General features: G+C 42.4%; 1 protein-coding gene across 1 annotated transcript; it reads left to right on the plus strand.

Moving 5' to 3' along the window:
- Window positions 1-190: 190 nt before the first annotated feature.
- CNPY2 (canopy FGF signaling regulator 2) lies at window positions 191-3,381 on the plus strand. Its single transcript, XM_037846632.1, has 6 exons — window positions 191-474; window positions 1,076-1,188; window positions 1,352-1,467; window positions 2,375-2,578; window positions 2,733-2,829; window positions 3,183-3,381. Exons 2-6 carry the CDS (start codon window positions 1,101-1,103, stop codon window positions 3,224-3,226), a joined length of 549 nt encoding a protein of 182 aa, XP_037702560.1. The 5' UTR covers window positions 191-474; window positions 1,076-1,100; the 3' UTR covers window positions 3,227-3,381.
- The last annotated feature ends 20,321 nt before the right edge of the window (window positions 3,382-23,702 follow it).

Here is a 23,702-nt window from a genome sequence, read left to right on the forward strand (position 1 = left end):
ACCCATATACACTGACATACACACACCTGACTGCCCCCAAACACCACGTCCGAGTTCAGCTTTCGCTTCAAGCCGCTCCTACTCTGCTGTGGGCCCCTGGTGGTCACGTGTACCTGCTCGCCACGCAAGTCCGGGTCCTTCTATGAGCCACCGGGGTCCTCGCTGCCTCGGAGCCGCCCCTCAGCTGCCTGTTCGCGCGAGAGTTTGGAGGGGCGGGTTTGGGGTCCGTCTCTGGTGTGGGGCTCGCAAGGCAGCGCGCCCGAGTCCTGCTTCAACGCGCAGTTAGGGTTCAGGGAGCTGGTTCAGGCGGTCGCCGGGGCATCCTGTGTCTGGAACGCGCCGCAGCGCTCTGGAGAAGTCGGGACAGCCGCGCTCCCTCCGCAGCCAGGTGCTAGGGTCGGAGCCGCCGAGGCTAGAGAGACAGTTCGGCCGTATTCCAGCGCCTGGGCCACGGCGGCGGCCCTGGGAGCAGAGGTGGGACGGATGCGGACGGCGGGGGCGCCGGGCGCTGAGGGTTGGGGATGGACTGGAGCAATGGCGGAGTCTTTAGAAAGGGGGCTGGTCCTCACAGGAACTAATACATAGGCTGGAAGAGGGGATGCAGTAATCTTCGGTGCTGAGTCCAAGTGGGCCCTAGTTAACTGAGTGCTCTCCTCGCCGGCCAGCCACCTTGGTGCCTCACCAGGTTCTGGCCTGACTGAAGGCTCCTTGCTGGCAGCCATTCTGTGTCGGATGTCCTCGCTTAATCACCAGCCTCTGTCCGGTAGCTGCCACATAGCCCTGTGAGCCCTGGACATCCGGTGCTAAAATACCAACATTTAGGGCCTCACCTGTAGCTGTAGGTTCCTGGAGCTGAGCCCTAGGTCTCGAGCTTGCGCTCCCACCCACCACCCGAGGGAATCCGGGCCGGGACAGAGGAGCCCCTATGTGTTCTGGCCATTTCCAAGAAAGTAGAGCCAGAGTCACACGGAGACCTTTGAAGGCCTTAGGATGTGGGTTTAGAGGTGCGGGGTGGGAGTGGGGGGACAGAGCCGGCTTCTCATACCATCTATGCTTTTATTCCCATCTAACCCAGGTGGAGCAACCCCATTACGCTGAAGATGAAAGTCTGGGGTTGGTTGGCCCTGCTTCTGGGGGCTATACTGGGAACCTCCTGGGCTCGGAGGAGCCAGGATCTACATTGTGGAGGTAAAGGCACAAAGAGAAGAAGTCAGAAAAAGAAGAGTGAGGAAGACATCCTTGGGAGGGCATGAGATCCAAGGCTGGGGAGGATAGATGGAAATCCCTGGGTTGATCCTATTCTTTCCCCACCTCTCTTCCCCCCTCTCTGCATTCTTCTCGCTTGCACCAGCTTGCAGGGCTCTGGTGGATGAAATGGAGTGGGAAATTGCCCAGGTGGATCCCAAGAAGACCATTCAGATGGGATCTTTCCGGATTAATCCAGATGGCAGCCAGTCAGTGGTGGAGGTAACTGTTAATGTTCCCCCAAATAAAGTAGTTCACCCTAGGTTTTGAATGACAATTCAACTAATTAGAAAGGGCCTTGATTTAATAGAAATGAAGAAAACAGTGACCAGAGAGTTACCTGAAAGATTAGTCTCTGCCTTATTTGGAAGCAGCTAGTGACGTATATGCTATGCACTTGCTTCCTTACTCCAAACGGTAATATTTTGTTTCTGCTTTAGATATTGTTAGCAGACAGGGAGCCCTAGCAGTCCCCTTTGCCATGTCCCTAATTCATATGACTCATCATGTTCTCTCTAAGGCAGTATGGTACATATTATAAATATTCACTTAAAAAAAGAAATAGAAGGTCTTATCCTTATAATTAGGAAATTTATTTTAGTTGGAAACACAACACACACACAAAGCTGTATCTAGTGAGCAATATATAAAAAAATGTTCAGGTTATGATGTTTGTGAAATGCTTTTCTAGTTGTTATCCTTAGAGCCTACACTACCTCTCAGATGCTCTCCTAGTGAGGGCAAGTGTTAATGTCATTACTAATATCATCAATATCATTATTAATAATATCAAATACAAAGAAATAAAACTATTACCTTACAGTCATAATTGCTAAGGGGATTCAAAGGAAGAGAACACATAGTTGACTAGGGATAATCAGAGGTCTCTGTTTATCTACTACTTGGAGCTAATGATACCTGTCTTATTTTTAAAATTGTATGATGAGGTAAAAATAAGATCATATATTTGAAAATACTTTGAAACTATACAACTAAGCTGTGCTGATTTTAAATCAGGTAAGGCTTTTTAGAATAGGTTGGTTAAAATAGATTTGGAAGGAAAGTAAGGACATAAATTACCAATGTATAGAGGTAGAAGAGAGTTACCCAAGGCTGAGGATATTTCTAGGTGCCTTATGCCCGCTCAGAGGCCCACCTCACAGAGCTGCTAGAAGAGGTGTGTGACCGAATGAAGGAGTATGGGGAACAGATCGACCCTTCCACCCACCGCAAGAACTATGTACGCATCGTGGGCCGGAATGGAGAATCCAGTGAGCTAGACCTACAGGGCATTCGAATTGATTCAGACATCAGTGGCACCCTCAAGTTTGCGGTGAGCTGTGGGAATGGTTCTTGGGAATTTACGGGGGTTGTTGGAAGGCCCAAGTAGAAAGTTGCTTTAATTTCCTTGTCCTCCTCTCTGGAGGCTGAAACGGGGGACCACTTCTTGCTTCCCTGTCTCACTCGTTTCTCCTTTGGGTTTGCAGTGTGAGAGCATCGTGGAAGAGTACGAGGATGAGCTCATTGAATTCTTTTCTCGAGAAGCTGACAATGTTAAAGACAAACTTTGTAGTAAGCGAACAGGTAACGTACCCCCCACTTTACTTCCTGTCCTCACAGCTGTGTGGAACTTGGCACAATTTCCTAGCCTCCCCAGAAACCCTCTATTATCAGCCCAAGAGTTGGTTTCCATTTCCTTTGGCTTAGGGACTTGAGATGTTCCTCTCCACTTTCTTCCTATTAGCTTTCAGAATTTATGGCTTCCTGGCCTGACTTAAGATGAGAAAGTAGTGGGGTGATTTGTTATTTGTAAAGCATATGCTCCGATAAATGGTGGTTGGTGTGTATGCCGGCTTGGTTTGGGGTATTTTTTTGATAGTAGTATACGTCAGTATGAGAGTGGCATTTTCCTTCAAATTGTTATGTGCTATTTGCAGATCTATGTGACCATGCCCTGCACATGTCTCACGATGAGTTATGAACCATTGGAGCGGCCCAGACCAACAGGCTTGGTGGAACACCCCTAGGGGAAGAGGGTGGCAATGCCTTTTTTATTATGTTTTTACTGAAATGAACTGAAAAAAAAAAAATGAAACCAGAAGTACGAATTGTGTTGTCTTTTCATGCCTGGAGTCGGCCCTTACATTAGGCTTGAAGATAGGGATTCCAGACAAGAAAGAAAAGGGAGAGGAAGGAAGAGCTTTGGGATTGCTGTAGAACAAAGGTAGGAGGAACCTAGACCTTTAATAATTCTACCCTCTGAAATTCCTGCTCCTGTCATGTAAACTAGATAAGCATTTATTCAGCCCCTACTCAGTATAATGTGTTTAGAGTCTAATTGTGGAGAGAAGAGGAATCTCTATGAATAAGCAAGGGAGCATGAGTAAGTTGTATGGTAGAAGAGGATTCTCAAAATTCCCTATATTCATGCTGATGAAACATAAACTAAGACAGGGCTTGGTCTTGAAGGAAATAATGGACATGCATTATTCTTTCCTTCCTGCCCTTCCAGATGGAGGGAACAGCAAGAACAGAGACAGGAAGGGGAAAAATGGATGTGATCGACTCCACTGGAAAGTAAGGGCTTTATCGGATAGGGAGAGATGAGGTAAGGAATGTTATTTAATGAAAGGCCTTGCTTGCTGGCCTAAACTTTTAGATTTGATGCCAACAGCAACAATAAAGTGTATCTTTCTCATCTCCATCACTAGCCCATTATCAATCTGGACTGGAAGTCTGTCCCTACTTTCTTTGTGTAGAGATCCTATACTAGAACATAGGAATGAAAACCTAAGGGATGCCTTCTTTGGGGAACTTCTTAAACACCTTGCTGCTGAGGTTTGGCTATATCAGAGTTTGGCATGGATTCTCTGTGTCCCAGGAATGTGTTGGTGGAGAGAACATCTGAATAAGCATTTTGAAGACTTTTAAAATTGCAGAATTTTAGAATATCCAAAGAGACTTTGGAGGTCATCTAGTTCACCTCTGTCCGTGCTACAGATGAAGAAACTGAGGCCCAGAGAAGCCATAGGACCTGAAGTTGTGTAGTGGCAAAACTGGGTCCATAAGCTAACTTTCCTAAGGGCCAATCTGCTCTAATAGCTGTGGAGTAGCTTCTATTTTGTCTTTTTTTTTTTTCCCCTCTTAGTAATATCTTGCACTAACCCTGGCACTTTGAATGTATTGAACAAAGTTTTCTTGTACCACAAATCTCTATGAAATCTAGCACATTATCTAGCTCAGAGCAAGCACCATGATATTAGTTGACAAGTAAACTCAAGGCCTGGTGTTAATTCCCTGTTCTCTCATCAGCCATAAGAAATGCTGTATCTTGTCAAATCACTTTTCCAGACCAGCTGTTAGTGACCTTTTTTTCTTTCTGTGATGTATATGAGTAATGTTCACATGCTTCATACCTCTGTAAGTGTACCTAGGATTCTGTCCATTCCCTGCTTGGCATCTTAAAACTCCTTTCTCTTCCATCATAAAACTCATCAGAAGTGTAAGAGTACTCTTATAAGGAGCTTGAAACTGCTAAAATTTACAAAAAAAGCAAATTGTTCACAAGTTGTGATAATAAAATAACATTAATTAAATGTTAATCAGTAACAAATTACTTGTGATGCACCTTAATAGTTTGCCATGGTACAGCTGTTAATCTCCAGTCCAAGTCTGGAACACATTGGTACACAGGGATGTACTGCATAGGTACACAGGCTGTATGCCATAGGATGTACTGCCCAGCAAAGGGTGCAAGCTCTCCTCCTTGACCTGATCCTCAGAAGGTTAAGAGAGGATACACTTTGCACATCTTGTAGTTTATATCACAGGTTTTCTCAAGAAATTTTCTGTGAATATATCTGACCCTTTCGGGAGACTCACTATAACAAATCATTCCAACCCAGTATTTGGTAGAGCATATACTCTTAACCTTGTAAATGTGGCTACACCTTAAGCTTTGATGCCTTTGAAATCAATCAGTAAAATGTAAGAACTTAAACATTCCAGAGATAGTGTTAAGTGAAATCCAGGTGTAACTAGGAAAATTTATTATTTGAAAATCTTGTCCTTAAAAATAAGTTTTAGAGGATTTTTGCTGTTAAAAAGGATTCACAGCAGGGGCAAGAGTCCTTTAAATATAAGGAGGGATGAATAGTGAGGAAAAGGGAATTAATATATGTTAGATACCCATATAACTAGAACATAAACACTTTCTTATTTAATTTCTCAATCTTTACAACTCTAAGAAACATTATTATTTCCATTTTATCAATGAGGAAACTAAGCTTAGAGAGGTTAAGTGTCTGCTAGTCAATACAGAGCCAAGACTTCAACCCCTGTGATCATCTTACTCCTAGGCCAGTGGTCTTTCTGCTACACCTCACTCCTGGAGTGCAGTCTCCCATGTAGTCTCCAATGGCTAAAATTAGCAGTCCTTTTATTTGTTTGAAAATTACTTCCAAATTTGAAATCATATCCTCTGATTCTAATAGTCTATAGTGAAAAATAATTACATCCTCTTTTCAGTCATTTTTCCAAACCAATTGTTCCTTGTAAGAAGCCCATTCTACCCCTCTGGTCATTTTGGGTGCTAATCATTTAGATATTTGTCCTTCCTACTTTTCTTTATGTATTCTAGAGGTCACCAATGATCATGTATTTTAGGTATGGATGAACAAAGGTTTTACAGATGTGAAAGTATCGTTCCTTATTTAAATATCTTTAAATGTAGCAACACATTGAGCTGATATTCCTAGGAGACAGTTGGCAAAAACTCAAAAACCCCCTTCCTGAATTGCAGCTGATAATTCACAGTCCATCATCCTATAAATGGTACAGCTTAGTAGATAAAATACAGGCTCTGGTGTGAGGCAGACCTCAGTCTGAATTTTACTAATGCCAATTATGAGCTATGTGACCTGGGCAGGAAATTTTAAGTGTTGGTTTCTGTATTAGTTAGGGTTCTCTAGGGAAATGAAATCAACAAGAGATATCTATAAATAAAAGATTTTATAAAAGTATCTCACACAACTGTGGGGATGCATGAGTCCAAATTCCATAGGGCAGGATGCATGAGTCCAAATTCCATAGGGCAGGCAGTGAACTAGCAACTCTGATGAGGGTGTTCAGTGAACTCCTCAGGAAATGCTTGCTGGCTAGCTGAAGAAGTAGTGAAGGTCCTCTATCTTTCTCACTCAAAAGTCTTCAACTGATTGGATTGAATCCAGCTGGTTGCACTCTCTCATTGTGGAAGACATGCCATTTGTTGATGTGATCAGTCACAGCTGCAGCCAATTGACTGCTGATTTAATAAACTAGCCTTCTGATTTATTAACCAGCCATAAATGTCCTTGCAGTAATGGTTAGGCCAGTGCTTGCTTGACCAGACACCAGGACACCATCACCTGGCCAAGTTGACACATGAACCTAACCATCACAGTCCACCCCTTGTCAACTTGGCAGTTATACACATCACCTTAAACCATACTTTATCTCTAAGTAGATAAGAATAACAGACATATATTTCACCTAACAGTACTCCGCTTTCCTGTGTACAATCAGGAACACACTAAATCTCTCCAGAATAGGGTGCAAGTCCTTAGGTGACATTAACTCTTAAACTTGATTTCCTTTAACTAAATATTGCAAAATGAACAGTACAGCTTATATCATATGATAAGGGGATAAGATAGAGAAGAAAACAAAAGTATTTCCTTTAAAGACAAATACAAACATACTCAACAAAACAAGGAGGAAATAAATATTCATGCCATCATAGTCATCGTTTCTGTAACTGGTCATGTGGTTATAGTTCATATTTATCACTACCTTCTTCTACTACCCATTCCATGTTCCCTTTACCCTCGGTAAGCATTTCAGCTGGCCATGGTTCTTTGCCAGGTGGGGAGACCCAAACCTTCATTCCGGAAGTTTCTTGGCCATTGGTAGTCCTGCCTGTATTGGGTTGTTGCAATTCTCCATTGACTTTAATCACAGGGCATGATAGTACTAAGAGATGCCCTAGGGGATCTCCTGTATTCCAAGAAGGCTCTTCTTTACCTCCATTGTGTAGTTGCAATGCTATTTCCCCTTGATAATCAGGATCAATCACCCCAGCCAGAACAGTAATCCCCTACTTTACCTGTTGATTCAGAGGCATAAGAAGCCCAAAGTGGCCAGGTGGCAGTCTTAACTTCCAGTTCAATGTAATTATTGTTGTGTTTCCTGGTGGAAACACTCCTTTTGGAACCAAGACTTGTAGACCAGCAGAGCCTAAGTCTGCAGGGAGAGGAAGCAAAAATTTTCCTAGTGGATCACTAGGAGTGATAGTGAGTGGTGCCACTCTTGTTTCCACCCCTTGATTCCTGGACCCATGAGTCCTGGCTATGAGAGAAACAGCACCATAGAGTGGACACTGATTCAGAGCATACACAGCTTCCTAGAGAACGCTGCGCCAGCCCTGCAAGGTATTGCCCTCTAGTTGACGCCATAGTTGAGTCTTCAATAGGCCATTCCACCATTCTATCAACCCAGCTGCCTCTGGATGGTGGGGAATATGGTAAGACCAGAGAATTCCATGAGCATGTGCCCATTCCCTCACTTCATTTGCTGTGAAATGGGTTCCTTGGTCAGAACCAATGCTGTGTGGAATACCATGATGGTAGATAGGGCATTCTGGAAGTCCTCAAATGGTAGTTTTGGCAGAAGCATTGCGTGCAGGGAAGGCAAACCCTCATCCGGAGTATGTATCTATTCCGGTGAGAACAAATTGCTGCCCCTTCCATGATGGAAGTGGTCCAATGTAATCAGCCTGGCACCAGGTAGCAGGTTGATCACCTTAGGGAATGCTGCCATATCAGGGACTGAGTGTGGGTCTCTGCTGCTGGCAGATTGGGCAATCAGCAGTGGCTGTGGCCAGGTCAGCCTTGGTGAGTGGAAGTCCATGTTGCTGAGCCCATGCTTAACCTCCATCCCTACCACCATGACCACTTGGTTCATGAGCCCATTGGGGCAATGACAGGAGTGCCTGGGGAAAGAGGCTGATTGGTATCCACTTAATGGGTCATCTCATCCACTTGATAATTAAAATCTTCCTCTACTGAAGCCACCCTCTGGTGAGCATTCACAAGGGACACAAATATCTTGTTTTTTGCCCACTCAGAAAGGTCTATCCACATACCTCTTCTCCAGACTTCTTTGTCACCAATTTTCCAATCATGTTCCTTCCAAGTCCCTGACCATACAGCCAGACCATTAGCAACAACCCAGGAATCAGTATACAGACGCACCTCTGGCCAGTTCTTCCAAGCAAAATGAACAGCCAGGTGCACTGCTCAAACTTTCACCCACTGGAAGGATTTCCCCTCACTACTGTCCTTCAAAGACATCCCAGAAAGGGGCTACAGTGCTGCAGCTGTCCACTTTTGGGTGGTGCCTGCATACTGTGCAGAACCATCTGTAAACCAGGCCCGAGTTTTCTCTTCCTCAGTCAACTGATTGTAAGGAACTCCCCAAGACGCCATAGCTGTGGGCTGGGAAAGAGAAGGTAAGGTGGAAGGAGTGGGGGCAGTGGGCATTGGGGCCACTTCCTCATGTAATTTACTTGTGCCTTCAGGACCCACTTGAGCTCTATCTCGTATATACCATTTCCATTTTATGATGGATTGCTGCTGTGCATGCCCAACTTCATGGCTTTGCAGGTCAGACAACACCCAGCTCATGATGGGTAACTCAGATCTCATGGTAACTTGGTGGCCCATGGTTAAGCATTCTGTCTCTACTAAGGCCCAGTAGCAGGCCAACAGCCATTTCTCAAATAGAGAGTAGTTATCTGCAGAGGACAGTAAGGCTTTACTCCAAAATCTTAAGGGCCTGTGTTGTGATTCTCCTATAGGAACCTGCCAAAGTCTCCAAACAGCATCTCTATTTGCCACTTCCAGCACCATTGGATCAGCTGGATCATAGGGTCCAAGTGGCAGAGTAGCTTGCACAGCAGCCTGGACCTGTCGCAGAGCCTCATCTTTTCCGGTCCCCACTCAAACTAGAAGCTTTTCTGGTCATTTGGTAAATGGGCTGGAGTAGCGCACCCAAATGAGGAATATATCGTCTCCAGAATCCAAAGAGGCCAACTAAGCATTGTGCCTCTTTTTCGGTCATAGGAGAGGCCATATGCAACAGCTTATCCTTCACCTTACAAGGGATATGTATCTTGACATGCCCCACACCACTGGACACCTAGAAATTTTACTAAGATGGAAGGTCCCTGTATTTTTATTGGATTTATCTCCCATCCTCTGCCATGCAAATACCTTACCAGCAAATCCAGAGTAGTTGCTACTTCTTCCTCAGAAGGTCCAATCAACATGATATCATTAGTATAATGGACCAGTATGATGTCTTGTGGGAGGGAGAAACGATCAAGATCCCTGCAGACAACATTATGACATAGGGCTGGAGAGTTGATATACTTCTGAGGTAGCACAGTGAATGTATACTGCTGGCCTTGGCAGCTGAATGCAAACTTTCTGGTGGTGCTTACTAACAGCCATTGAGAAAAAAGCATTTGCCAGATCAATAGCTGCATACCAGGTACCAGGGGATGTGTTGATTTGCTCAAGCAATGATACCACATCTGGAACAGCAGCTGCAATTGGAGTCACCACCTGGTTAAGCTTACGATAATCCTCTGCCATCTTCCAAGACCCATCTGTTTTCTGCACAGGCCAAATAGGAGAGTTGAATGGGGATGTGGTGGGAATCACCACCCCTACATCCTTCAAGTCCTTTAGAGTGGCATTAATCTCTGCAATCCCTCCAGGAATCTGGCATTGCTTCTGGTTTACTATTTTGCTAGGCAGGGACAGTTCTAGTGGCTTCCATTTGGCTTTTCCTACCCTAATAGCCCTCTGTTCTAGTTTGCCAATGCTGCCAGATGCAAAACACCAGAAATGGATTGGCTTTTATAAAAGGGGGTTTATTTGGTTACAAAGTTACAGTCTTAAGGCCATAAAGTGTCCATCAACAAAAGGTACTTTCACTGGAGGATGGCCAATGGTGTCCGGAAAACCTCTGTTAGCTGGGAAGGCACGTGGCTGGCGTCTACTCCAGAGTTCTGGTTTCAAAATGGCTTTCTCCCAGGATGTTCCTCTCTAGGCTTCAGCTTCTCTCCAAAATGTAACTCTCTGTTGTTCTTGGGGCATTTGTCCTCTCTTAGCTTCTCTGGAGCAAAAGTCTGCTTTCAAAGGTTGTCTCCAAAATGTCTCTGTAAACCACAGTTCCTCTCTTCTCCTGTGCATTCTTCCAAGTGTTCCTCTTGGCTGTAGCAAGCTTGCTCCTTCTGTCTGAGATTATATAGTGTTTCGGTAATTCAATTCAGACCCACCCTGAATGGGTGGGGCAACACCTCCATGGAAATTATCCAACCAAAGGTCTTTCCACAGTTGATTGAATCACATCTCCATGGAAACATCCAAAGGATTCCAAAATCTAATCAACACTAATATGTCTGCCCACACAAGATTGCATCAAAGATAATGGTGTTTTGGGAGACATAATACATTGAACTGGCACACCCTCACTCCACAATTCAGGGAACCAATGTGAGGATTCTGCCAGTTACTGAGTATGTCTATTCCAATTATGCATTCTGGCACTGGGGAAGTAACCACAGAATGAGTCCGGGGACCCACTGGACCCACTGTGAGATGGACCTGAGCTAAAACTCCATCTATCACCTGACCTCCATAAGCCCCAACTCTGACTGGTAAACCAGAGTGATGTTTTGGGTCTCCTGGAATTAATGTCACTTCTGAACCAGTGTCTAATAATTCACAAAATATCTGATCATTTCCTTTTCCCCAATGCACACTTATCCTGGTAAAAAGGCCGTAGGTCCCCCTGGGGAAGGCCGGGAGGAAGAGTAACAGTATAAATTTTTGGCAGTGCAACAGGGTCCTTCCCCAAGGGTACCCGGCCATCCCCTTATTCAAGGGGCTCTGGGTCTGTAAACTGTCTCAAGTCTGGGAATTGATTAAGGGGCTGTGACTCTGTTTTTGTAATTCAAGGTAAACTTTTGTTCACTTGACCTAGAATTCTTCTGCTTATATAGTTCAAATAAGATTTAGTCGACTTCTTCTTCGGCTGCCCAGTGAAGCATTTCCTGAGGAGTTCGTTGAAGTTGCCGGTTCGTTTCCTGAGGAGTTCATCGAACACGTTCGTCGAAGATCCCACTTCGTTTCCTGAGGAGTTCATCGAAGTTGCCGGTTCGTTTCCTGAGGAGTTCATTGGACATCTTCCTTGGAGTTGACAGTTTGTTGACGGCTCTACGGAGTTTGGACTCGTGCGTGCTCACAGTTGCGTTGGAGGTGCTCGTTCTACATTCCAGATACAGGCTTGTAGTCAGATGTATTTTGAAAGTAGGTAGAAAGCCAAGAACTGCGTGGACTGGCCACCACAGAGCAATCTGACTTTGGGCATACTTCATACAACACTCATGAAAACGTGGAACTGCTGAGATCAGCGAAATCTGTAAGTTTTTGCAGCCAGGGGACCCGCGCCCCTTCCTGCCAGGCTCAGTCCCGGGGGAGGAGGGGCTGTCAGCTCCGGGAAAGAGAAGGGAGAACTGCAGTGGCTGCCCTTATCGGAAACTCATTCTACTGATCCAAACTCCAACCATAGATAGACTGAGACCAGACACCAGAGAATCTGAGAGCAGCCAGCCCAGCAGAGAGGAGACAGGCATAGAAAAAAACAACACGAAAAACTCCAAAATAAAAGCGGAGGATTTTTGGAGTTCTGGTGAACATAGAAAGGGGAAGGGCCCTGAGGCGCATATGCAAATCCCGAAGAAAAGCTGATCTCTGCCCTGTGGACCTTTCCTTAATGGCCCTGGTTGCTTTGTCTCTTAGCATTTCAATAACCCATTAGATCTCTGAGGAGGGCCCGTTTTTTTTTTGTTTGTTTGTTTGTTTGTTTTCTTTAATCCTTTTTTTCTAAAACAATTACTCTAAGAAGCCCAATACAGAAAGCTTCAAAGACTTGCTATTTGGGCAGGTCAAGTCAAGAGCAGAACTAGGAGAGCTCTGAGACAAAACACAATAATCCAGTGGCTGAGAAAATTCACTAAACACCACAACTTCCCAAAAAAAGGGGGGTGTCCGCTCACAGCCATCATCCTGGTGGACAGGAAACACTCCTGCCCATCGCCAGCCCCATAGCCCAGAACTGCCCCAGACAACCCAGTGTGACGGAAGTGCTTCAAATAACAGGCACACACCACAAAACTGGGCGTGGACATTAGCCTTCCCTGCAACCTCAGCTGATTGTCCCAGAGTTGGGAAGGTAGAGCAGTGTGAATTAACAAAGCCCCATTCAGCCATCATTTCAGCAGACTGGGAGCCTCCCTACACAGCCCGGGGTGCACGGCCTGGAAGAGGGGCCCACTTGCAAGTCTCAGGAGCCATACGCCAATACCAAGGACTTGTGGGTCAGTGGCAGAGACAAACTGTGGCAGGACTCAACTGAAGGATTAGACTATTGCAGCAACTTTAAAACTCTAGGATCACCAGGGAGATTTGATTGTTAGAGCCACCCCCCCTCCCTAACTGCCCAGAAACACGCCCCATACACAGGGCAGGCAACACCAACTACACACGCAAGCTTGGTACACCAATTGGACCCCACAAGACTCACTCCCCCACTCACCAAAAAGGCTAAGCAGGGGAGAACTGGCTTGTGGAGAACAGGTGGTTCGTGGACGCCACCTGCTGGTTAGTTAGAGAAAGTGTACTCCACGAAGCTGTAGATCTGATAAATTAGAGATAAGGACTTCAATTGGTCTACAAATCCTAAAAGAACCCTATCAAGTTCAGCGAATGCCACGAGGCCAAAAACAACAGAAAATTATAAAGCATATGAAAAAACCAGACGATATGGATAACCCAAGCCCAAGCACCCAAATCAAAAGACCAGAAGAGACACAGCACCTAGAGCAGCTACTCAAAGAACTAAAGATGAACAATGAGACCATAGTAAGGGAGATAAAGGAAATCAAGAAGACCCTTAGAAGAGCATAAAGAAGACATTGCAAGACTAAATAAAAAAATGGATGATCTTATGGAAATTAAAGAAACTGTTGACCAAATTAAAAAGATTCTGGACACTCATAGTACAAGACTAGAGGAAGTTGAACAATGAATCAGTGACCTCGAAGATGACAGAATGGAAAATGAAAGCATAAAAGAAAGAATGGGGAAAAAAATTGAAAAAGTCGAAATGGACCTCAGGGATATGATAGATAATATGAAACGTCCAAATATAAGACTCATTGGTGTCCCAGAAGGGGAAGAAAAGGGTAAAGGTCTAGGAAGAGTATTCAAAGAAATTGTTGGGGAAAACTTCCCAAATCTTCTAAACAACATAAATACACAAATCATAAATGCTCAGCGAACTCCAAATAGAATAAATCCAAATAAACCTACTCCGAGACATATACTGATCACACTATCAAACACAGAAGAGAAGGAGCAAGTTCTGAAAGCAGCAAGAGAAAAGCAATTCACCACATACAAAGGAAACAGCATAAGACTAAGTAGTGACTACTCAGCAGCCACCATGGAGGCGAGAAGGCAGTGGCACGATATATTTAAAATTCTGAGTGAGAAAAATTTCCAGCCAAGAATACTTTATCCAGCAAAGCTCTCCTTCAAATTCGAGGGAGAGCTTAAATTTTTCACAGACAAACAAATGCTGAGAGAATTTGCTAACAAGAGACCTGCCCTACTGGAGATACTCAAGGGAGCCCTACAGACAGAGAAACACAGACAGGACAGAGAGACTTGGAGAAAGGTTCAGTACTAAAGAGATTTGGTATGGGTACAGTAAAGGATATTAATAGACAGAGGGGAAAAATATGACAAACATAAACCAAAGGATAAGATGGCTGATTCAAGAAATGCCTTCACGGTTATAACGTTGAATGTAAATGGATTAAACTCCCCAATTAAAAGATATAGATTCGCAGAATGGATCAAAAAAAATGAACCATCAATATGTTGCATACAAGAGATTCATCTTAGACACAGGGACACAAAGAAACTGAAAGTGAAAGGATGGAAAAAAATATTTCATGCAAGCTACAGCCAAAAGAAAGCAGGTGTAGCAATATTAATCTCAGATAAAATAGACTTCAAATGCAGAGATGTTTTGGGAGACAAAGAAGGCCACTACGTACTAATAAAAGGGGCAATTCAGCAAGAAGAAATAACAATCGTAAATGTCTACGCACCCAACCAAGGTGCCACAAAATACATGAGAGAAACACTGGCAAAACTAAAGGAAGCAATTGATGTTTCCACAATCATTGTGGGAGACTTCAACACATCACTCTCTCCTATAGACAGATCAACCAGACAGAAGACCAATAAGGAAATTGAAAACCTAAACAATCTGATAAATGAATTAGATTTAACAGACATATACAGGACATTACATCCCAAATCACCAGGATACACATACTTTTCTAGTGCTCACGGAACTTTCTCCAGAATAGATCATATGCTGGGACATAAAACAAGCCTCAATAAATTTAAAAAGATTGAAATTATTCAAAGCACATTCTCTGACCACAATGGAATACAATTAGAAGTCAATAACCATCAGAGACTTAGAAAATTCACAAATACCTGGAGGTTAAACAACACACTCCTAAACAATCAGTGGGTTAAAGAAGAAATAGCAAGAGAAATTGCTAAATATATAGAGACGAATGAAAATGAGAACACAACATACCAAAACCTATGGGATGCAGCAAAAGCAGTGCTAAGGGGGAAATTTATAGCACTAAACGCATATATTAAAAAGAAAGAAAGAGCCAAAATCAAAGAACTAATGGATCAACTGAAGAAGCTAGAAAATGAACAGCAAACCAATCCTAAACCAAGTAGAAGAAAAGAAATAACAAGGATTAAAGCAGAAATAAATGACATAGAGAACAAAAAACAATAGAGAGGATAAATATCACCAAAAGTTGGTTCTTTGAGAAGATCAACAAGATTGACAAGCCCCTAGCTAGACTGACAAAATCAAAAAGAGAGAAGACCATATAAACAAAATAATGAATGAAAAGGTGACATAACTGCAGATCCTGAAGAAATTAAAAAAATTATAGAGGATACTATGAACAACTGTATGCAACAAACTGGATAATGTAGAGGGAAATGGACAATTTCCTGGAGACATATGAACAACCTAGACTGACCAGAGAAGAAATAGAAGACCTCAACCAACCCATCACAAGCAAAGAGATCCAATCAGTCATCAAAAATCTTCCCACAATAAATGCCCAGGGCCAGATGGCTTCACAGGGGAATTCTACCAAACTTTCCAGAAAGAACTGACACCAATCTTACTCAAACTCTTTCAAAACATTGAAGAAAATGGAACACTACCTAACTCATTTTATGAAGCTAACATCAATCTAATACCAAAACCAGGCAAAGATGTTACAAAAAAGGAAAACTACCGGCCAATCTCCCTAATGAATATAGATGCAAAAATCCTCAACAAAATACTTGCAAATCGAATCCAAAGACACATTAAAAAAATCATACACCATGACCAAGTGGGGTTTATTCCAGGCATGCAAGGATGGTTCAACATAAGAAAATCAATCAATGTATTACAACACATTAACAAGTCAAAAGGGAAAAATCAATTGATCATCTCAATAGATGCTGAAAAAGCATTTGACAAAATCCAACATCCCTTTTTGATAAAAACACTTCAAAAGGTAAGAATTGAAGGAAACTTCCTCAACATGATAAAGAGCATATATGAAAAACCCACAGCCAGCATAGTACTCAATGGAGAGAGACTGAAAGCCTTCCCTCTAAGATCAGGAACAAGACAAGGATGCCCGCTGTCACCACTGTTATTCAACATTGTGCTGGAAGTGCTAGCCAGGGCAATCCGGCAAGACAAAGAAATAAAAGGCATCCAAATTGGAAAAGAAGAAGTAAAACTGTCATTGTTTGCAGATGATATGATCTTATATCTAGAAAACCCTGAGAAATCGAACGATACAGCCTACTAGAGCTAATAAACAAATTTAGCAAAGTAGCGGGATACAAGGTTAATGCACATAAGTCAGTAATGTTTCTATATGCTAGAAATGAACAAACTGAAGAGACACTCAAGAAAAAGATACCATTTTCAATAGCAACTAAAAAAATCAAGTACCTAGGAATCAACTTAACCAAAGATGTAAAAGACCTATACAAAGAAAACTACATAACTCTACTAAAAGAATAGAAGGGGACCTTAAAGATGGAAAATATTCCATGTTCATGGATAGGAAGGCTAAATGTCATTAAGATGTCAATTCTACCCAAACTCATCTACAGATTCAATGCAATCCCAATCAAATTCCAACAACCTACTTTGCAGACTTGGAAAAGCTAGTTATCAAATTTATTTGGAAAGGGAAGATGCCTCGAATTGCTAAAGACACTCTAAAAAAGAAAAACGAAGTGGGAGGACTTACACTCCCTGACTTTGAAGCTTATTATAAAGCCACAGTTACCAAAACAGCATGGTACTGGCACAAAGATAGACATATAGATCAATGGAATCGAATTGAGAATTCGGAGATAGACCCTCAGATCTATGGCCGACTGATCTTTGATAAGGCCCCCAAAGTCACTGAACTGAGTCATAATGGTCTTTTCAACAAATGGGGCTGGGAGAGTTGGATATCCATATCCAAAGAATGAAAGAGGACCCCTACCCTCACCCCCTACACAAAAATTAACTCAAAATGGACCAAAGATCTCAATATAAAAGAAAGTACCAATAAAACTCCTAGAAGATAATGTAGGAAAACATCTTCAAGACCTTGTATTAGGCGGCCACTTCCTAGACTTTACACCCAAAGCACAAGCAACAAAAGAAAAAATAGATAAATGGGAACTCCTCAAGCTTAGAAGTTTCTGCACCTCAAGGGAATTTCTCAAAAAGGTAAAGAGGCAGCCAACTCAATGGGAAAAAATTTTTGGAAACCATGTATCTGACAAAAGACTGATATCTTGCATATATAAAGAAATCCTACAACTCAATGACAATAGTACAGTCGGCCCAATTATAAAATGGGCAAAAGATATGAAAAGACAGTTCTCTGAAGAGGAAATACAAATGGCCAAGAAACACATGAAAAAATGTTCAGCTTCACTAGCTATTAGAGAGATGCAAAATTAAGACCACAATGAGATACCATCTAACACCGGTTAGAATGGCTGCCATTAAACAAACAGGAAACTACAAATGCTGGAGGGGATGTGGAGAAATTGGAACTCTTATTCACTGTTGGTGGGACTGTATAATGGTTCAGCCACTCTGGAAGTCAGTCTGGCAGTTCCTTAGAAAACTAGATATAGAGTTACCATTCGACCCAGCGATTGCACTTCTCGGTATATACCCGGAAGATCGGAAAGCAGTGACACGAACAGATATCTGCACGCCAATGTTCATAGCAGCATTATTCACAATTGCCAAAAGATGGAAACAACCCAAATGTCCTTCAACAGATGAGTGGATAAATAAAATGTGGTATATACACACGATGGAATACTACGTGGCAGTAAGAAGGAACGATCTCGTCAAACATATGACAACATGGATGAACCTTGAAGACATAATGCTAAGCGAAATAAGCCAGGCACAAAAAGAGAAATATTATATGCTACCACTAATGTGAACTTTGAAAAATATAAAACAAATGGCTTATAATGTAGAATGTAGGGGAACTAGCAATAGAGAGCAATAAAAAAAAAAAAAAGATTTAGTCAATTGCCCATCTATTTTACTACTAGGTACTCCATGATCTACTAGCCAATGCCATAAGTCTCTGTGAGTCAGATTATTTTGACTACTGCTTTGAACCTGTTCTCCATTATGTTAGCCAGGCCTACATTTTCTTTGACAGTTAACTGCGGCCACGTGGCTTCTGCCAACTTGGGGTCTGATTATCCCCATTGTGTTTAGGGATTGCAGCTCAGTGACAGCAGTTCCTACAGTAATATCTGACCTACAGAGAAGGGTGACTGTGGAGCTCTTCAGGGATGATGGAGCTAGTCTCACAAATTTATTCCTCACAGTCCTGGTAAAAGGTGTGTTCTCTGGACATTCCAGGAGTATGAGAGCAGGTCTTCCATGATAAATCCACTCTAACATTCCAATCTCTCTTAAGCCTTTGAATCCCCTCCTCTATGTTATACCAGGGCAGTTCTGGCATTTCAGTCTCAGGTAATGCCAGCCACCTTTTGATCCATGTTTCAGTCAACCACCCAAACAAACTGTTAACGCCCTTTCTGATCCCTCGAGCTACAACATTGAATGCAGAATCTCTGCTTAGTGGGCCCATATCAGTAAATTCAGCCTGATCCAACTTTATATTCCTTCCACCATTATCCCACACCCTTAATATCCATTCCCACACATATTCTCTTGATTTCTGTCTGTATAAGTTGGGAAACTAATACAGTTCTTCTGGAGTATAGCATACTTCCTCATGGGTCACAATTTGTACCTCATCCTTCAGGGCCTGTTGGGACTTTAGCCTGGTTATAGGTCTTGAAGCAAAGACTGGTGGTGGGGGTGGGTCATGAAAAGAATTAGAGATATCCCTCAAGCCATTTACCTCAGAACATTCTGTTGCAGTTTCATCTTATGAAACAGGATTAATCTCTCCAGACAGAGGAGTGAGGGCTGCTTCCTCAGGGGAGGTGATTACAGGTTTAGCAGGACTTGAAGGGTTAATCTCTTTAGGCAGAGGTTCGATGGCAGGCTCCTCAAGGCAGACTGGAGACCAGGGAGCTATTTCCTCAAAGCAGGCTGGAGACTGGGTATCTGTCTCCTCAGGGCAGACTGGAGTTGGTGGGGGACTGTTTCCTCAGGACAGGCCACTACAGGTATATCTAACAAAGACAGCAGAGTCCTGGGCTCCAGTGTCCTCACTGTCATTATTGTCAATCCACATGTCCCCATCCCAAGTTTCAGGATCCCATTCTTTTCCAGTCAATGCCTTTACTTTAACAGCAGACACCCTGCGAGGTTAAGATTTTAGTTTATGTTATAAATCTGCTACTTGCACAATGAGAGTCTGGGTCTGGTTTTCAGAAATCTCAAGTCTGCAGCCACAGGAAATAAGATTTTCTTTCAGGGCACACATAGAAACCTTTACATCTGTCATACGGCACTTACATTTCAAATTTGAAGCCTTTAGCTCATCCCTTTCTCTTATAACTTTATCCAGCATATCTAAGAGCAACCAGCCAACATCATTGTACCTCACTCTGCAAAACTCTGTTTAGGTGTCAAAAACATTGTCACCCAGAACGTTGCTTCATATGAGGGTATGATTAGGAGAATCAAAGGGTCCTATTTTGTGTATCTCCATTGCCAACTCATGCCATGGACTGTCAGTGCCATCTTGAGTATTGAAAGTGGAGTCATTGGTGCCTCTGAATCTAATCAGAGTAGAAAACCAACTGTAAAAGCCCATTTTTGTAAAAGCCCAAATTTTGTTTCTCAGGAACCAGTCCCAGTACCAAATTGTATTAGTTAGGATTCTCCAGGGAAACAGAATCAACAGGAGATATCTAAAAACATAAGATTTTATAAAAGTCTCTCAAGCAATTGTGGGGATGCACGAGTACAAATTCTGTAGGGCAGGCAGTGAACTGGCAACTCCGATGAAGATGTCTGATGAACTCCTTAGGAAACCCTTTGCTGGCTAGCAGAAGTGAAGATCCTCTATCTTTCTGGCTTAAAAGTCTTCAGCTGATTGGATTAAATCCAGCTGATTGCACTCTCATTGCAGAAGACATGCTCTTCGTCGATGTGATCAATCACAGCTGCAGCCAATTGACCGATGATTTAAGAAACCAGCCTTCTGCTTTATTTTTTTTTTTATTTTTTTATCTTCATTTTATTGAGATATATCCACATACCACGCAGTCATACAAAACAAATCGTACATTTGATTGTTCACAGTACCATTACGTAGTTGTACATTCATCACCTAAATCAATCCCTGACACCTTCATTAGCACACACACACAAATAATAAGAATAATAATTAAAGTGAAAAAGAGCAATTGAAGTAAAAAAGAACACTGGGTACCTTTGTATGTTTGTTTGTTTGTTTCCTTCCCCTATTTTTCTTTTTTTTTTTTTTGGAAACGTAGAGTTTCTTTATTAAATTCATTTATAAGTAAAGGATATATGATATGAAATAAAAGCCTTGGATATATTTAAATATACAGAGATGTTTGTATTTAGCACTTCTCCCATTTTACTAGTAGTTACTTACTTGAAAAAAAGATCGGAAACTTTTCTGAGGAATTATCCATTCGTATATCTTAATGTTATCCTAGGTATACTTTTTACAACTTGCTCTGCCTACAAAAAGTAAATGATAAAGGTTGACATAAGTGTTCTACTCAAGATATTTAGCAATCAGAACTGAATCTGAATTAATCCTATAGTTTAAGTGATTAAAACATATCAAATATTTACATTCAAAAAGTAATTCCTTAACCTGTAAGCCAGGTTATGTTATATCTGTCACATAATATATTCAGCTTGATTGCATTTTAAGCAAATATAAAATAACAATAGTATAATATCACATATTTATAATCTCCCATGTTATGTAAGAAATTCAGAATAATAACAAACATTTGAAATCATCATGAATGACCTGCTGTCGAGGTGCTGGGCCAAGTGAGCTGTAACCTGTGTTTAACCTGTTTCTGTAACTTCAGCTTATCAAGCAAAAGTACCTGTCTTCCTTTTTTTTTTTTTGGCAAACATTGTCATCTTTATTCTTTTTTTTTTTCTTTTTTTAATCTTCATTTTATTGAGATATATTCACATACCATGCAGTCATACAAAACAAATCGTACTTTCGATTGTTTACAGTACCATTACATAGTGGTACATTCATCACCCAAATCAATCCCTGACACCTTCATTAGCACACACACACAAATAACAAGAATAATAATTAGAGTGAAAAAGAGCAATTGAAGTAAAAAAGAACACTGGGTACCTTTGTCTGTTTGTTTCCTTCCCCTATTTTTCTACTCATCCATCCATAAACTAGACAAAGTGGAGTGTGGTCCTTATGGCTTTCCCAATCCCATTGTCACCCCTCATAAGCTACATTTTTATACAACTGTCTTCGAGATTCATGGGTTCTGGGTTGTAGTTTGATAGTTTCAGGTATCCACCACCAGCTACCCCAATTCTTTAGAACCTAAAAAGGGTTGTCTAGAGTGTGCATAAGAGTGCCCACCAGAGTGACCTCTCGGCTCCTTTTGGAATCTCTCTGCCACTGAAGCTTATTTCATTTCCTTTCACATCCCCCTTTTGGTCAAGAAGATGTTCTCTGTCCCACGATGCCAGCTCTACATTCCTCCCCAGGAGTCATATGCCACGTTGCCAGGGAGATTCACTCCCCTGGGTGTCTAATCCCACGTAGGGGGGAGGGCAGTGATTTCACCTTTCAAGTTGGCTTAGCTAGAGAGAGAGGGCCACATCTGAGCAACAAAGAGGCATTCGGGAGGAGGCTCTTAGGCACAATTATAGGGAGGCCTAGCCTCTCCTTTGCAGCAACCGTCTTCCCAAGGGTAAAACCTACGGTAGAGGGCTCAACCCATCAAACCACCAGTTCCCTATGTCTGTGGTCATGTTAGCAACCATTGAGGTGAGGTAGGCCAATACCCCTGCTTCTGCTTTATTAACCAGCCACAAATGTCCTTGCAGTAACGATTAGGCCAGTGCTTGCTTGACCAGACACTTGGACACCATCATGTGGCCAAGATGACACATGAACCAATCAGTTTCCTTCTCTTTAAAGATACTTATGTTACCTACATCCCTTAGAGTTAGTGTAAGGATTAATTAAGATAATTACATAGTATGGTATTTAGTTAGTACGGTATCCTAAAATAGTAAGCAAATACATTTTAACTATTACCATTAGATAACAGGAGTTTGGGTTACTGGTATGGACAGTTTAAAAGGGTTTAAATTTAAGCTGCAGTCTCCCACTTTCCCTAGACCACGAGGGGGCACCATTGCCTTTGTCCATTTGAAAGCTCTCCTCCCAAGGTCAAGATGACCTCAATGCTCAGCCTTCTCTCTTTTGCTCACTCCAGTTCCCAGGCACTTTGCTGTATTTGTACCTAGAGCTAACTTTGCTGCTTTATATAAGTCAGTCTTTCTCCTTTAACTATCTCCCCACATCCCCAGATCCCATTCATGTTCAGAAAGTGACTAAGCCAGCTTCCAGGGGATCCCATTAAACTTCCTTGATCCTTTGGCTTTTTCATTGGCCTTAAAGCAGTGGATATTAGAATTGGATAATTTCAAATCCATAAAGTCTTCATGCTGCTAGGCTCCAAGACCTTGTGTCAAGGGGTGTAGAACAACGGTATTTCCAATTCTTTCCCCATCACTTAGATCTCCAAAATCGGTTACCCTTATAAGCCACCCAATAATTGTCCCTTTGGTAGCTTTACCATGATGGTGCTTCCTGTCTTTTGGAACACTGGAGTTCAGTTCTCTTTTCTGCTGGCTAATTTCTGTGGATAATTAACCAGAGGGAAAGAGCCAAGTCAGACTATTCTAAGATTATGAGGAAATCCTCGATGAGACACTAAATTGGGAGCAAAAATTGATCAGTGGTGCTTTGAAGTCACCGAGGAGGTACCTGAGGTCACTACTTCCTCTGGGGCATTGCCTGGCTTCTCTTTATGAAGGTCTTTCCTAAGACCCACCTATCTGATCCCAAGCCAGAGGAGCATTTTTTTGGTAGGTATGAAGATGAGTATAAGAAGACTTTGGAAGGGAAAATGGGGGTTTTCTTTTCTCTTTTTTTTTTTCCAAGTCTAAGCTATAAAGCAGGTTCCATATAAACCTGGCTTAGATGAGTAGTGACCTCTGAACCTTGTTGCTGCTGCTGTGTAAAGAGATAAAAGGGCTATCTGCTTGGGGCTTGGGGTTTTTATATAGATGCCCTGGTCTTGAAAGTCTCCTCTGCCCTTGGGTCGATGACAGTAACAGGTTTAGGGAGGTGGAAAGGTCCTGAGGTCTTGTCTACTCAGAGGAGTTAGGCACAGAGTGGTGTGGAAGATCTCTTTAGTGCCGTGGGTCATTTAATGGTCTCTGAGAAGCACAGGATGAGAATACAGAACATAGCCAAGTAGAAGGGGCACAGAGGCACTATGGCAGGGATATGAGTAATGTCACAAAAAGAGAGGACGTCTAATGCGTGATCTTAGATGAAGAGGTGATCTGCAGCTAGATGTGGTGCGGGCTGGCTGAATGGCAAAGAGATTGGCAATGGAAAGGAGTTTAATTCCCAGGACCCAGAGACTCTGGTTTGTGCTGCTGGA

Source organism: Choloepus didactylus, chromosome 8 (genome assembly GCF_015220235.1).
Source record: "Choloepus didactylus isolate mChoDid1 chromosome 8, mChoDid1.pri, whole genome shotgun sequence".
NCBI lineage: Eukaryota > Metazoa > Chordata > Mammalia > Pilosa > Megalonychidae > Choloepus > Choloepus didactylus.